This window comes from Canis lupus, chromosome 38 (assembly GCF_003254725.2).
Source record: "Canis lupus dingo isolate Sandy chromosome 38, ASM325472v2, whole genome shotgun sequence".
Classification (NCBI taxonomy): Eukaryota; Metazoa; Chordata; class Mammalia; order Carnivora; family Canidae; genus Canis; species Canis lupus.
The window spans coordinates 21,267,245-21,281,634 of record NC_064280.1 but is presented as its reverse complement, the minus strand read 5'-3'; the positions used below and the strand labels follow the sequence as shown (position 1 = coordinate 21,281,634).

General features: G+C 60.5%; 1 protein-coding gene across 1 annotated transcript in view; it reads right to left on the bottom strand.

Annotated features, from left to right (window-relative positions):
* OLFML2B (olfactomedin like 2B) overlaps positions 1-14,390 on the bottom strand; it is a 35,663-nt gene that overhangs the window by 6,794 nt on the left and 14,479 nt on the right. Inside the window, exons 4-6 of the mRNA XM_025420860.3 lie at positions 11,120-11,296; positions 5,559-5,784; positions 4,044-4,556 (exon numbers count right to left, since the gene is read on the bottom strand). Of these exons, the coding sequence (XP_025276645.1) occupies positions 4,044-4,556; positions 5,559-5,784; positions 11,120-11,296 (916 nt within the window). The remainder of the gene's footprint in view (positions 1-4,043; positions 4,557-5,558; positions 5,785-11,119; positions 11,297-14,390) is intronic.

Genomic DNA, 14,390 nt, shown 5'->3' with positions numbered 1-14,390 from the left:
TTCCAGAAGAGTCCCTGGGACCCAGAGCGCCCGGGCAGCCCTTCACCGCAGTGGGAATGACGTCCGAGCAGGCTCGCGCCCCCACCCCCCGCCTCCGAGGTGCCAACACCGCCTGACGCCGTCCTGCCCGTCCTGCCCGGCACCGGCCTTTCACTCTGACTCTGAGGGTCTTCGCTGCTTCAAAGCGTCGGAGCCGCGTTCAGAGTTGAGGCTGCGCTTCGGGCACCACCAGGCCCGTGGCTCCCCGTCCCAGGGCCCCAGCCTGTGGCCTAGTCGGGCCTGCACGGGCCTCCCCCCCCACCCTGTGGCGCCCTGCGGGCGGGGGTGCCCTCTCCCTGGGGCACCCCACGCATGGAGACGGGGGTCCACCGCCAGAACCCGATGCTGGCCAGGGTCCCCCCGGCCTCGGCGGTCAGCTCGTGGGGAGCGAGCACATCTCATGTTCATGGCGCAGAGACAGGTGCGGGTGACACTTGGCCTGGCGCGGGGAGACCTTCCTCCCTCCTGGTCCATCTACGAAGCGTCCCCCCTTCACATTGTTTCCAGGGCCAGAGGCCCTGCTTCTGACCCAAGTTCCCTGTGGCCTCGGGGGGCTGGTTAGTGATGGGAGACGAAGCAAGTGGAGCAGGGTGCCCGGGGAGGGGGGGTGTCTGGGCAGACGCTGCGAGGCTCTGGCCACCCCTGCACCACCTCTCCCGGGCAGCCCAGGCCAGCACCCCTGACGCATGGCAGGCTGCCCCCCAGCTGGAGGCAAACCTCAGGGGCTGCTAGGGCCTCAGGCTTGTGGGGGAGACCCGTCTTCACAGATCAGGTTTCCCGGATTCAACAGGAGACAGGCTCTCGCTGCCACTGTGTCACCCTGACAGTTCCCCCTCTGCTCCTCCCCCTCCTGCCCAGCCCAAAACCAGCCCCGTGTCCGAGCTGCAGCTGCTAAAGTCTGGGTGAGCTGGCCCATGTGGCACAGCCTTCCTTCCCCTGCAGGAGCCTGAGCAGCCCCCCCAGGCCCCGGGATGGCAGCTGACTGCCCCCAGGCCCTGGGATGGCGGCTGACCCCCCCCACACCCCGGTATGACGGCTGACCCCCCCCAGGCCCCGGGATGGCGGCCGACCCCTCAGTTGCAGAGCCGGCTGCCATCACTGACAGCATTTTTCCTTTCCTAGTCCTACACTGACTACACTTCAGCCAATTGCCTGTTTTCATAACTAAAAGTTCATTCTAATTTACTTGTTTTTGGAGTTTTTCTGAAGGGTTTACAATTCCCCTGAGGATCATGGTCAGGCATTTTAGGACATCACAAAATCAGATTTGGAAAGCACAGGATAGATGTTCCTCTTAAAAGCAGCCTGATTTAAAACCACATCTCAAATAGCTCAAAATCAAAACTGCCGGGACTCCTTAAACAGCAAACGAACCCCACGGGCGGCAAACCGTGGCCTGTGTCGGTTTCAGCCAAATGGTTTTCATTTACCTGCAACCAGGACGCACAACACAACCTGGTCATACTCTCCAAGCACAGATAATCAGGGGTCTGCAGAGAAGGTTCTGGAAAGGAAATCCCAGGGACGCACTGGACAGTGATAAGCAATTTTTTTTTTTTTAAGATTTTATTCACTTATCCATGAGAGACACAGAGAGGCAGAGACACAGGCAGAGGGAGAAGCAGGCTCCCTGCAGGGAGCCCGAGGCGGGACTTGATCCCGGGACCCCAGGATCACCCCCTGAGCCAAAGGCAGGTGCTCAACCACGGAGCCACCCAGGCGTCCCGACGGTGATAAGCAACGCAGCGAAGGGCGCTGGGGCGGCGGTCAGTTGAGCATCCGACTGTGGTTTCAGCTCAGGTTGTGACCTCAGGGTTGTGAGATCGAGGCCTGCGCGGGGCTCTGTGGCTCAGAGTCAGCTTGAGGTTCTCTCTCCCTGTCCCTCTGCCCCTCCTGCTCCTGTGCTTTTTCTCTTTGTCTCTCCAAGATAAATAAATCTTAAAAGAAAAAAAATGATTCCCCAAAACAAGCCAGCCCAGAATCCACGTTGCCGGGTCCCCCTCTCTGAGCCACCCTGTCTTTTCACCCCTGGGTGTTTGAGGAAAACCCCGCATCCACACTCGCATCCCCGTGTTTTCACCGTTGGGGACTCCAGAGGCAAGACTTTCATCTGAACAACCCTACAGGCCCGTCCCGAAGCAGAACCTCACACCCTCTACGTGCCGAGAGGGAAGGTGTTCCCGCCTCCGGCCCCACCACGTAAACGGCTGCAGGGCGCGGGGTCTCTGTGCCGGGGCCCAGCATCCCGGGCGGGCTCCGGGGGGAGGCGGCAGGCGCAGCCGAGACCCCCAGGCCTGGCTGGGAAGCCACCGGGGAGGAGGCTCCCAGGCTGATAAACGGGGCTGCACGCCCACCCGCAGCCTGCCTTCGCCTCAGTACCCGGACCACCCGGGGGGCACGTCTACGTGTGTGGAGGACCGTCCCTCCCACTCAGGGAGAAGCGGCGGGGCGCGGGCCACTGGGGTCACACCCCTGGCGGAGGGGAGGTACGGGGGCGCTCAGGGCCTGGGGCCCCATGTGCCAGTGTGGACGTGGGAAGCCCGGGCCCCGGGGCATTCTGCAGAAATCGAGCAGGACCGACAGCTTCGGAGCTGACGGTCCACGCGGGGGAGCTGCCTCCCAGGCCGGGGGCGGCTCGGCCCCACCGTGGAAGGGAAAGAAAACGAAAACCACACTGTCTCCTGCTCGCACCCCGACGTCTGTGGCCCAAGCACGGCCCGCTTCTCGAGGGCCAGCAGGTTCCGCCCCGGGCTCTGTCTACACGGACACCTGCCTGCTTCCCCTCAGCCATTACTCCGGGATTTCGGCCCGTGAAGGCTCCCCGGCTGCGTCACGGCCTCATACACCTACTGCAAGAAGCCACAGGGCTTTGTGGAGGACACCGCCCCTGGCAAAGATTTCACTGGAGACCCGTCGAAGGGCCAGGGCTGGGCCGAGAGCGGCCTGTCACCCAGGTGCTCACTCCCGGCAGGTGCCCCTGCGGCACCCGCGCTGGCAGCGGCTACGCCTTGTTCTGAGGGGACACGGCCGCCGAGGGAGCGGGAAATGGGAAGAAGGAAGAGCTGGCCCCGCGGCAAACCTTGTCTTCTATCAAAGCACCGACAGTTTTCGACAAGCATCTTGACTGTTACTCGACAGCGTCATTACTGTTCGGTCGCTCTGGGGGGTGACTGCACGAATGTCTGCTTTAGTTCCCCCTGGGACAGGCGCCTGCAGCCAGCTCCCCTTTCCTTCTCCAGTTGTCCTTCCCCAACGCATGTCCCACTGTTCTCAGGGCCGTCGTGTGGCTCTGGAGCTCCCAGCACAGGGCACAGAACGGGGCTGCACTCCCCGTGCTTCTGGAACATGCGTTGCTCCTTTAGACCTAAGAGAAGACCTCCCTTCTCTGTTTAGAAAACTCCTGTTCGTCCTTCAAAACCCAGCTCACACGACACCTCCTTAGAAAAGCCGCCCCGGCCCTCTCGGCATCCAGGCCCCGCTGGTGCTCCGTCTTCCTCCCCCCTGCCTCTCCGCGCGTCCTCTGCTACAGCACGGATCACACGACGCCTCGGCGTTCCCGTGCTCTGCAGGGCCGCCGCTCATGAGGTTTGGGCCTGGGGCCCAGGAACACCCCCAGTCCCTCTTCTCTCTTATCCTGGGATTTCAGCGCCCCCGCTCCGACTCCACGAATAAGAATCCCTGGTTATTCCATGGCCTGGTAAACCTACTGCAGGAAACCTCAGGTCATGAGGTCGAGCCCCGCGTCGGGCTCCGTGCTCAGCGGGGAGTCTGCTGGAGACTCTCTCCCTCTGCCCCTCCTCCCCACTCATACGTGTGTGCACGGGCTCTCTCTCCGTCCCTCTGTCTCTCTACCACCCACCACCGCCCTAGATGTTGTCAACACCCATCACTGGCCGAAGGCCGAACTCCACTTGCTTTTCCTTCTGGACGAGTCCGACCACCTGGCTCCTCTGTCCTGTTCCCTGAGCTGGGCAGGGCACGGGGGCCAGGCCGGAGAAACTCACCTATGACATTTCGGATGTCATCCTCCTCTTCGGGGCTCAGGGTGGGGCTGGCAGGGGCCGTGCCTTGCCCCGTGGCCACGTCTCTCTCCAGTGAGTCTGTTCGGACTGTGGTGGGAGGCACCGGGGCCGTGGGTGGAGCCTTGGTAAAGGCGCCCCCAGAGGCCCCAAGCAGGGAAGCCGAGGCCGAAGGCTGCTGGGTGGCCGAGCGGGCCACAGTGGTGGCTGGTACCTGAGTGGAAGGTTCCGGGCCCACCTCTGTCGTGGGACCCGGCACCACTGAGGAGGTATGGGGTGGTGCTGAGACCTGTTCCACTGAGGCAGACAGAGTGGGGCCGGGGGTGCTGGGATCGGAAGGCGTGGCCTGGGCCGAGGTCTGGGTGACACTCATCCCGGGGGTGCCCTGGCGGGTGGCCGCCGGCCTCCGCGTGGCTGTGGTCAGCAGGTCGTTGTGCCTCAGAAGCTGATCTTCAATCAGCAAATCCACTCCGTTGTCACCACTGAAAAACTCGTCTTCTGGGAAACAAACACAAGGTCACCGGTGATTCGGGGAAAGGAGCACGGTCGGATGAGGGAGAGCGGGCGGCGTCCTGGCAGGTTAACGACAGGGCTCCTCGCCTCAACGCGACGCCCTGGTTCGGAGATGGAGCCGGCTGGGATTTCCGAAGAGGAGGGGGCGGGGGGCAGCGATGGGAGGGCACTGCGTCTCCTGGAGGGTCTCGGAACAGACTGCCTCCGAGGGGCGCCCGGGGGGCTCAGTGGTGGAGCGTCTGCCTTCGGCTCAGGGCGTGACCCCGGGGTCCCAGGATCGAGTCCCGCACGGGCTCCCCCCAGGGAGCCTGCTTCTCCCTCTGCCTGTGTCTCTGCCTCTCTCTCTGTGTCTCTCATGAATGAATGAATGAATGAACGAATAAGGGGCTGTGTCCGAGCCCCACCCAGGCTCAGGGGCACCCAGAGGTTGGCCCCACCCATTCATCCAGCACATACTATGGAGCACGCGGGACAACAGCGAACAAAACCAACATCCTCGCCCTCGTGTGGCGCCGACACTAACGTCAGGGAGAGGGCGCCTGATGGGTCTGGGGGACCGCGGGGCAGGGTGTGGGGTGTCCTGGGTGGGGCTGCAGTCAGGGATAAAGTGGTCATGACCCGGATGAGGAGCTGGCCAAGCAGCATTCCGGGCCGACGAGCAGCAGGGCCAAGGCCCCGAGGCCAGAACATGCCTGCGGAGGCCGGGGAGCAGCAAGGCGCGCGGGAGAGCAACAGGCGATGTGGGGGGACACGGGAGCCGGGACACGTGGGGCTCGGGGGCCCTGTGAGGACTTCAGTTCTCATGGTGAGTGAAACTGGGGCTGAGCTGGGTGCTGAGCAGAGAAGGAATGTGAGGAAGCCAGGCTCTCCGAGGACACACAGAGGGGTCACCACAAATGACACGGAGTCCACGGCGTTCCGTCTGGGAAAACCACCATGAGGAACTGGGCCCGCAGCCGCCCCCGCCCCCTGCCGACCCCAACTCACGCTGCTCTTCGATGTCATTCTCCTCCTCGGGGTCCTTGGCCTTGTAGTAGGTGACGCCCCGGATGACGGTGGGCCTGGAGGCCGGCCGGCCGCGCAGGTGCACCTGCCTCTGCAGGGGCCGCTGCGGCCTCACCACCTCGGGCGGAGCCAGGGGCCGCGTCTGCACCAGCTCGATGGAGTTGATCTGCTGGGACACGGTTTCTTCCTGCAGGAACCGCTCCTCATACTGCTCGTCAGAGGGGACACAGGGAAGGTCAGGTCACTGGTCGGCAGGTCACCGGTCGGCAGGCAGCTGGAGGCCATGCCGCAGCCAACACGCTGCTCTGCGTGCGGCACGTTCGCCAACGGGCCCACTCTCCCCCGAGCCCTCCGGGGTAGGAAGGCTTTACCACTCCCCTGAACAGGTTAGGAATCGGAGGCGCGGAGGGGTTATGTAAGTGGCCCAAGGCCCCACAGCAGGTCGGGGGACAGGCAGGATTTGAACCCAGGCGGTCTGGCTCCGGCAGGTGTCTCTAGCGTCCACGCTGGACTGCCCGGAGAGCGCGGCCTAGCGCCCAGGGGTTTCCAGGGAGGCCCCCGTGTGGACAACGGTGCCGGGGCTGGGATGCGAGGCCCGAGATGCGCACCTCAGGGTGAAGCTGTCACCTCCACTGTCAGAAGGAACGGACCCAACCCTCGCCCCACCCCTTGGTGCATCCGGAATAAAGTCCGAGGTCCGGCCTGGCGCTTACACCCCTCGTCGGCGCTGGCCTCGGCCCAGCCCAGCAGCCCGCTCTCCAGCTCCGCCCTCAGCCGACTCCTCCACCTCTTGGCTCCTTGAGCTGCGGGGCCTTTGCTCGGACTGCCTTCTCCGTCTGGAAGGCCGGCCCTTCCCCCCCACCCCAGAGCTACTTACCCTAATCTACCCATTCCTCAAGGCCTGGCTAACATCTCGGGCCCTCGAGAAAATACTCCCTGAGCTTCTCACCCATAATTAGCGTCTCTTTCCCAAGCCCCACTTTTGCACATTGTGGCAGAGACGTCTGACTGACTACGCAAATCCCGTCTCCTGTTCCTTTCTGATGGGAAATGGGTTTTGTGGGCGTAGCCACGGGACAGCGTTCCGGCCAGTGGGGTATAAGTAGAAGTTGGTGGAAAGAGCTTTTGGAAAAATTCCTTAAAAGGGAGGCTGAGTCAGCTGGAAGGCATCTACCGTGCTCTTCCCAATTTGTGTGGCCTGAGATGTGGACAGGGTGGCTGGCGCTGAGCAGCCACCTTGTGACCACGAGGGGATTCTGGGGACGGGCATCCCTGACGGCGTCGTGCAGCTGAGCGCACCAGCCGAGGTCGGCCTGCCTCCCAAGCTCTTCTCCGTGAGACAGCAGCAGCCCCTCTACGTGAAGCACTGCGTGTGCGGCTTCTCCTCAGGACTGAACACCCTCCAACGGACGCCAGTCCACAGCCCCGTTACGGCGCCTTCCCGCCGGCCTGCTGCGGGCGTTACTTAAGGATGCTGTCTCTGTAGACTCTAAGGCACAGAAGGAACAGCAACCACCACTTGCTCATCTGTGACTGAGTGGGCGCTCCTCAATATTCGTTGCGTTGGATTTTTTTTTTTAGGCGATCTCCACTCCAACATGGGCTGGAACTCACGGAATCAAGAGCCGCATGTTCTACTGACTGAGCCAGCCAGGCGCCCCTGGTACACTGAACTCGAATCAGGACAGGCCCCAAGGAAGGGGCTACATTTATGACTGGCACTGGGATCCTGTCAACCAAGGCTTTGCAGTAGGTGCCCGTGACCCGAGCACCTTGACGGCACCATGGCACCACCGCCAGAGTGTTCTGGTCAAGCACAAGGGCCAGCCTGTGCTCCGTGGAGCTCTGCCCAGGGTCTGCCCTCTGTGTCCATGGTGTGGCGGGGTCTCTGGGTCCTGCCTGGGTCCGTCAGGTCATGTACCTGCCCCCCAACCCAATCCAAATTCACAATCACCCACCCCTGAAAATAATGAACTTTGGACACAGGACCTGTGTTCAGAGGCCACAGATGGGTCCAGCTCCTGGGGCGGTGGCTCCACCAGGGATGTGCGAAGGGACCTAAGGGCAGGCCCAGACCCGCTCTCAGGAAGACTCTAGAAGCCGAGTAATGAAAGGGCAGCTTCCTATCGCCGCCTGAGCCATGGAAGCCCCCTTCTCACCACGAGGAGATGGGTAAGCGCCCCTCAATCCCGTTACTCCAGACCCCGCTGAAATGCACCCAGAGAGCAGAGCCCATTGGAAACCAAACCCCAGATGCCCAGTGTCCCGAGAGTCGGACCTTCAGGGCCACAGAACATTCGCTGGCAGAAACGCAGCCGTCTGGCCAACTTTCTCGCTGTGCACAGGAATGAGCCAATCGGGCTCAAGTTTTGACCTTAAAGATTTGGCCTGGAGAAAGCCCAGCGTCGCTCCCGGCCATGCCCCCAGCCTGGACCGGTTTCCCCGCGACAAACGAGCCAAGCCAGGTGACAGAGCAGACAGCAGCTCCTTGCTCCCGACACCCACTCCTGCAAGGCTGGAGCCCGTTTCCGCCCGCCTCCCGCGCCCGGGGCCAGAGCGCTGCCCAGAGAGGCCCAGCCCGTGCCGGGGGAGCCCCCCCACCCGCTGCCTGCCCCTCCCCAATTCTCATTTCTTGCTGGGGAGGTGACCTCGGCCAGAGACGCAGGGATGCGTCTGGTGAGCACGCACGATGCCCAGACACGTCCCTTCGTACCCCAACAATGGGCACCACCCGGACCTTATGGATAAGAGGAAAGGGGCTCAGGGTCACTCGGCACATCGGCTGAAGGTCAATCAGCGAAGGGGCGGGTTCGGGGCCGCTGTCTCCGGAGCCTACCCGCCGCCTTACACGAAGCCCCGCTGCCCTAACCCGCCTGCCACCCGAAAACCCGTTGACATCCCCAAGTCCACGGGGCCCCGGTCTGGCGGGTGCCCAGCAGACTTGGGGATCCTCATTTCCCGCCGGGGAAGGAGGCTGGGCGGCTGACTCGAGGCCCCGGGGCGTGCCTCAGACGCCGTGGGGCGGCTAATTGCCCGACCCTGGCCTCCCCCTGCATTGCAGAAGCCGCCGTCATTTCTCCATGGTCAACCCCAGGAGCTGTCTTTAATTCCCGGCTCCCCGGGACAAGCGGGAACCGCCGCTGCTTCTCCCAGCCAAGGACATGGAGCAAGACCATGGCAGCCTCTGCCAGAGAACATATAATTTCCTTGGATTCACTGGCGACGGGCTGAGCTGGGCGGCAGCTGCCCCCACCGAGCTGTGCCTTCCTCCCTCCGTTAATCCAAGAGTCTGCTGCGTGACTTCAACTCCTGGCGGCCCTGGGTCCCCGCTCCCACCCTGCCTCTCCTCTCCCAACCCAGCCCCGGAGCCCCTTGCCAACCCTCCAGGCAGCTCCGGGCGAGGACCCTCTTGCAGAGAGGCCGCCGACAAACTGCCATTTGCCACCCCGAGAAACCCCAGGATCATCTAGGAGCCCTGAAGATAACCACCGACCCGGGCCCCCACATGCCCCTTCCTGGCAGGGGAGGAGGATGCCAGCCTGGGGCCTCCTCCCCTGTCCCCCCCCCACCCCGGCCCTGGCGCTACCCCCACCACCCGGCTTTGGGCGGATTGCGCTAACTTCAGCAGTGTGATGGATGGGGATTTCAGGAGGGGAAAGGGCTTTGCTGAGCAAAGAGAAAAAGCGTTTGGTGTGTTTGATTTGGTTTACCGTTCGCCCTCAGGAAATAAGAGTTCGGTTGCTGAACATACCACATAATGTATCATCAAGACAACAGCCGAAATCGCCAGCTCAGCCGACAGGGAAGCTGGACGCCAGGGAGCACAGGGGATGCCGGCCTCCCCGGGGCACCTGGCCAGCAGGACGTGCCAGATGGGCCGGGATGCGAGCCGCCGGGCCCCGGGTCGGGGGAGAGGGTGCCTCCAAGGTCCCTTCCAGCCCCGGTATCCTCGGCTCTTTGGTTTATAAGCTCCAATCTGTTCAGGGATGACCCACCCAGCAGACTAAACACACGCTTCGCAGCCAGCCCGTTGAGGGGTGGGGGGCACACAGCTCAACATGAGAATAAATATAATTGTTGAAGAAATATGATACGTCCCAGGGAGCATCAAAGTAGTCATCATGGGCAAAGCCAGAAAATGATTGGCCTTGCTTATACTTAGTTTCTGGTTTGGAACTGGTTCTACTGGGAGCTATGCGCCGGGCAGGGTGCAAGCTCCCTGCTGCCTTCGGGCTCTCCAGCCTCCAGAGTCCCCATCGTCCTACCTTCGGACACACGTGTCCAGGGTCGCCCCGGCCCACAGCTGCTGCCCGCCTGGCACCACTCTGAGGAGTTTCCAAGAGTCCCGAGCCCAGGCTGACTTGCCCCGTTGCCGCAGGTCCTCGTGGCCCAGGCAGCAGAGTCCCGCGTAGCAACGCTCAGCCCTTCCCCACGTCCGGGTGCAGAGCAACAGCTCAACGGCAATGTGTGTCCCAGGCCCTGCTCCCCAAACCCCTCCCACCCCCCGCGGCCCCGGGCTGGCACATCTGGAACCCAGGCCCTGCCGCCCACCCCTGAGCCCTGGTCCGGCTGAGGTCAGCCAGGCCTCCCTCCACTGCCATTTGCCCCTGGTTCCTGGGACCCTCTTCCAACGCTTCACCCAGACCCGCGCCCTCCCCGCGTCTCACATTCAAGTCCGGCCACCACACCTGACCTGCTTCCTCTTCCACTCCTCTGCGTTAGCTCCCAAAGGATGCTACCTCTCGGGCAGCAGCTCAGGCCACAACCACCCCACTTAGTGGGGATTAACGCTCGGAGCCACTAGCACATCAGCAGAACCGAGCAACTGAAGCCAAAAGAAACGGGCACGAACACGGGGGCCTTGGTAGGCAAGGAGGCCATCGGGCGTCACTCCAGACGCCTCGGGACAGGGTCCCATCGCACACACAGGGACCTCGCGTCGGGATGCGACTGGGCGGGGAGAGACAGGGGTCTGAGGCCCCCCGGCCACCACTTCCCGGCTGAGTAAGGCCTCCCGGGAGCCTTGCTGGGTTTGTTTCCGCTTCTGGAAAGTGCGGGCTGATCCGGGCCGGCCCGCCTGCCTGAGCTGCCAAGCAAAGCAGCCGGTGTAGCGCCGGGAGTCGTGGTGCACACAGGCCCTTCACGAACGCGAGGGCCACAGAGCTTCCCGTCTGCAAACTGGGGCGCCGTAGAGCGCGGGAGAAGGGTCTCCCCTTCTCCATAATCGTGCCAGGACGGCAGGAGCGAACCCCAGTGGCCCAGGCGGCCTGCACACACGCTCCCCCAGGAGGCGGCTGCGGGGTGGGGCGGGCACGACGGAAACAACAAGGTCTGGGACTCAGGAGTCCTGGCTCCAACACTCACGCGCTGAGCCTCTCTGGGCTCCAACATCAGGTACCCCGAGTCACCCCCCGCCCTGTCGCCGCGAAGATGAGACCACGGCCGTGAAAGAACCAGAAGGTGCAGAGCTCGGTGCCCGCGTGCAAGCCTGGCAGGGTGCCCCCTGGGCTGTGCCCCTGGCTTCCTGGGAGCCAGGGCCGTACCTCTGGGGGTGCGTAGGCCGCCGCCGCGTCCCTCTGCAATGCCGCGCGCACGTCCGGCATGCCGTCCAGGATGCTCTCCGAGCAGTTCTCTTTACCTCGCTTGCTCATCTCGGTTCGAATTTCTTCCATGTCTTCCTTGATTTGCTCGTTTTCCTTGGTGAGGTTTTTAGAAACTTCCTGAAAAGAGAAAAAAATGTAAAACGAAGGTCCTCTAGAGCCCTAGAGTTAAGCTGGAGGCCGCCGGCAGCTCGCTTCTGCTCAGAGCTAGAGGCACAGAACAGGCTGAGACAGGGGCCAAGAAGCCACTGGGGTCCTCGGGTGGGTCCAGCCCGGTGCTGAGGGCCCGTGCCAGAGCCCAGGCAGTCCCTGTGGGGCAGCACGGCTCCAGTAGGTCCCACTGCTGGAAAACCCCCACGGCTTTCCTAAGTGACATGCCGTGTCTCCGGGTTACCAGGACACCTGGCCTCTTTCCTATCGTTTGCACACAGCGCATGCACCCGTGTCCAGCGATGACGAATATTACAAAATATTCCACTCGCTTGGACCCCATACATGTGAACCAGTAGCTCAATTAATCAAAGAAGAGTTTTTTTTTTTTTTTTTTTTAAGATTTATCTATTCATGAGACACACACACAGAGAGAGAGGCAGAGACACAGACAGAGGGAGAAGCAGGGAGCCCAATGCGGGACTCGATCCCGGGATCCTGCGATCCTGATCTGGGCTGAAGGCAGAAGCTCAACCACTGAGCCACCCAGGTGTCCCAAGAAAGGTTTTTTAAAAGACTCATTTGCTTATTTGAGAAAGAGAAAGACAGAGAGAGAGCACGCACACGCATGAGCCAGGGAAATGGGAAAAGGAAGAAGGAAAGAATCTCAAGCAGACTCTCCCCTGAACATAGAGCCTCCACTCAGGGCTCGATCCCATGACCCTGAGATCATGCCCTGAGCTGAAATCAAGAGTCAGATGCTCAACTGAGCCACCCGCGCCCCAAAAGAAGGGTTTTTAAAAGCAATTTTAGAAGAGGTGGCCAAAGACATCTACTTAGTCTACTTTTCTAATGAACCCAAACTATTCCACGGCACTTTAAAAGCATCGTTTACATAGAAAACCCATAGCCTGGTTTCAAATTCTATTTACCCATAAAAACAGTTTCCCTAAATGAACCCTACTTGGCAAATTAACTGTGTTCCAGACCCGGTTCATACTGGAAGGGACCTAGGTACTTTTCAATTCAACCAACACTGGTGAGCACCTCCTGTGTGGCTAGGGTACAGAGCGGTCCCAAACAACACTCCCTCACAATACCCCCGGGGCGCTTGCCCTGGGGCGCTGGGGAGATAGCAACTATAACTGGGGGGAAAAGGCCCACACAGCAGGAGGAAGATGACCAAGCACGCTGGATTCTGCGAGTGGCAAGTGTGAAGCTTATGGGGTTCAGAGGAGGGAGGGACGGGCGAGAGGCAGTGTCCGAGAAGGGGTGACGCTGCATGGTCTGCAACAGGGACAGTTATGGACAAGGCTCAGAGGTCCCTTTCTCCTCCGGTTATTTCGAGAGAAGTTTACTGCACTGAGATCCAACTCTGTCCAACTGTGGCCAGCATCCTAAGGTCTCCATAAGCATCTGAGTTTTTGTTTTATTCTTTAAAAAAGATTATTCATTGGGACGCCTGGGTGGCTCAGCAGTTGAGCATCTGCCTTTGGTTCAGGTCGTTACTCTGGGGTCCTGGGATCGAGTCCTGCATCGGGATCCCTGCAGGAAGCCTGCTTCTCCCTCTGCCTCTGTCTCCGCCTCTCTCTCTCTCTCTGTCTCCCATGAATAAATAAATAAAATATTTTTTTAAAAGATTATTTATTTGAGAAAGAACATGAGCAAGGGAAGAGGGAGAGAGAGAAGCAGACTCCCTGCTGAGTAGGGAGCTGGATTTGGGCTCCATCCCAGGACCCTGAGATCACGACTGGAGCTGCAGGCAGATGTTTCACCGACTGAGCCACCCGCGTGCCCTGCATCTGAGTTTTTAGATGTGATGTTCTCCTTGAGCCCAGGAAGCAACGATGTAAGAGGATGCACTTGCTTTCTGTCTTTATCAGACAGATATGAAAAGTGTAAATGCTCAGATGTTACCAGGCACAGCCTGGTAGCTCAGAAGGAGGTGTCTAAGTATCTAGGGAGACAGTAACCCCCAGACACCGAGGCTCCAGGGGCTTCTATAAGGGTGTCCTGAAGAATCTGCTAGGGGCTTGTTAAAACTGACCAGACCCCAGAACCACTGGCCATGCCCTTCTTCTGGCATTTCATTTCATGGCGGATTCTGAGCACTGGAAGGGCTTGATGGGTTCTGTGGGGCTCAGGCCAGGCTCGCCTCTCCAACTTGCACACAGTTAACCATGGGAGATGAAGCTCCAGAGAAAGAAGTCTTCTTTCAGGAATACCTGGAACCGGGCGATTTTTGACGAGGTGTTATCAGGGGCAGTCAGGTGCAACAGTTAAGAGCACGGATTCTGGAGGAGAAAGCCCGGCTCACACGTCCACGTTATTGCTACTTCTCCCATCTTGGGCTCATCAAACTCCCTGTGCTCCAATTTCCCCAGGGGTACAACGGGGTAATACTGGGGCTTTCCTGATGAATTCTTAGGAGTAAGTAAGTTAATATACATGGAAGTGTATGGGCCATCCAAAGTGGTTATTATCTTTCATAGGATGTGACAGTTGGGGTTTCAAGGACCCTGGAGGATCCCAGAACTCAAGCATGCCTCAGAGGCCCAGAGGAATGATGTGATTTGTGATTTGATGAGAAAAACAAAAGTGGCAGAGCTGAGCCCAGCACCCAGGCTCCCGGCCCTTGCTTCCAAGGCTCACTTGGGGGACCACTAAGATCTCAGGGGTGTAAAGGGGGAGTCCTAGCATTCAGTCAGCTCTGGAACACAGGGCAGGGCCCAGCAGAGGGTCCGTGAATGTTTCAGTGTGACCTCAGGGTCTATGAGAGGATACACACGTGCTAATGCAGAGAAATGCGGATCGAGTGGACTCCCAGCAGTCCTGGTTATGCAAAGTGTGGTGACAGATGAGCTCAGATGGGGGCACCCTCAGGAACTGTCAGGAATGGAGCCTGCCCTCTCCCAGACCTGCTGGGTCAGAATCTGCATTTTAACAAGACCCCCCAGGAGATCCACATACACATTCAAGCTTGAGAAGAAAGATGGGGGGGGGGGGCAAAGTGTATATAAAACAGACTGTTTTACAGGAGCTAGAGCTTTCTGGGGCCAAAGGA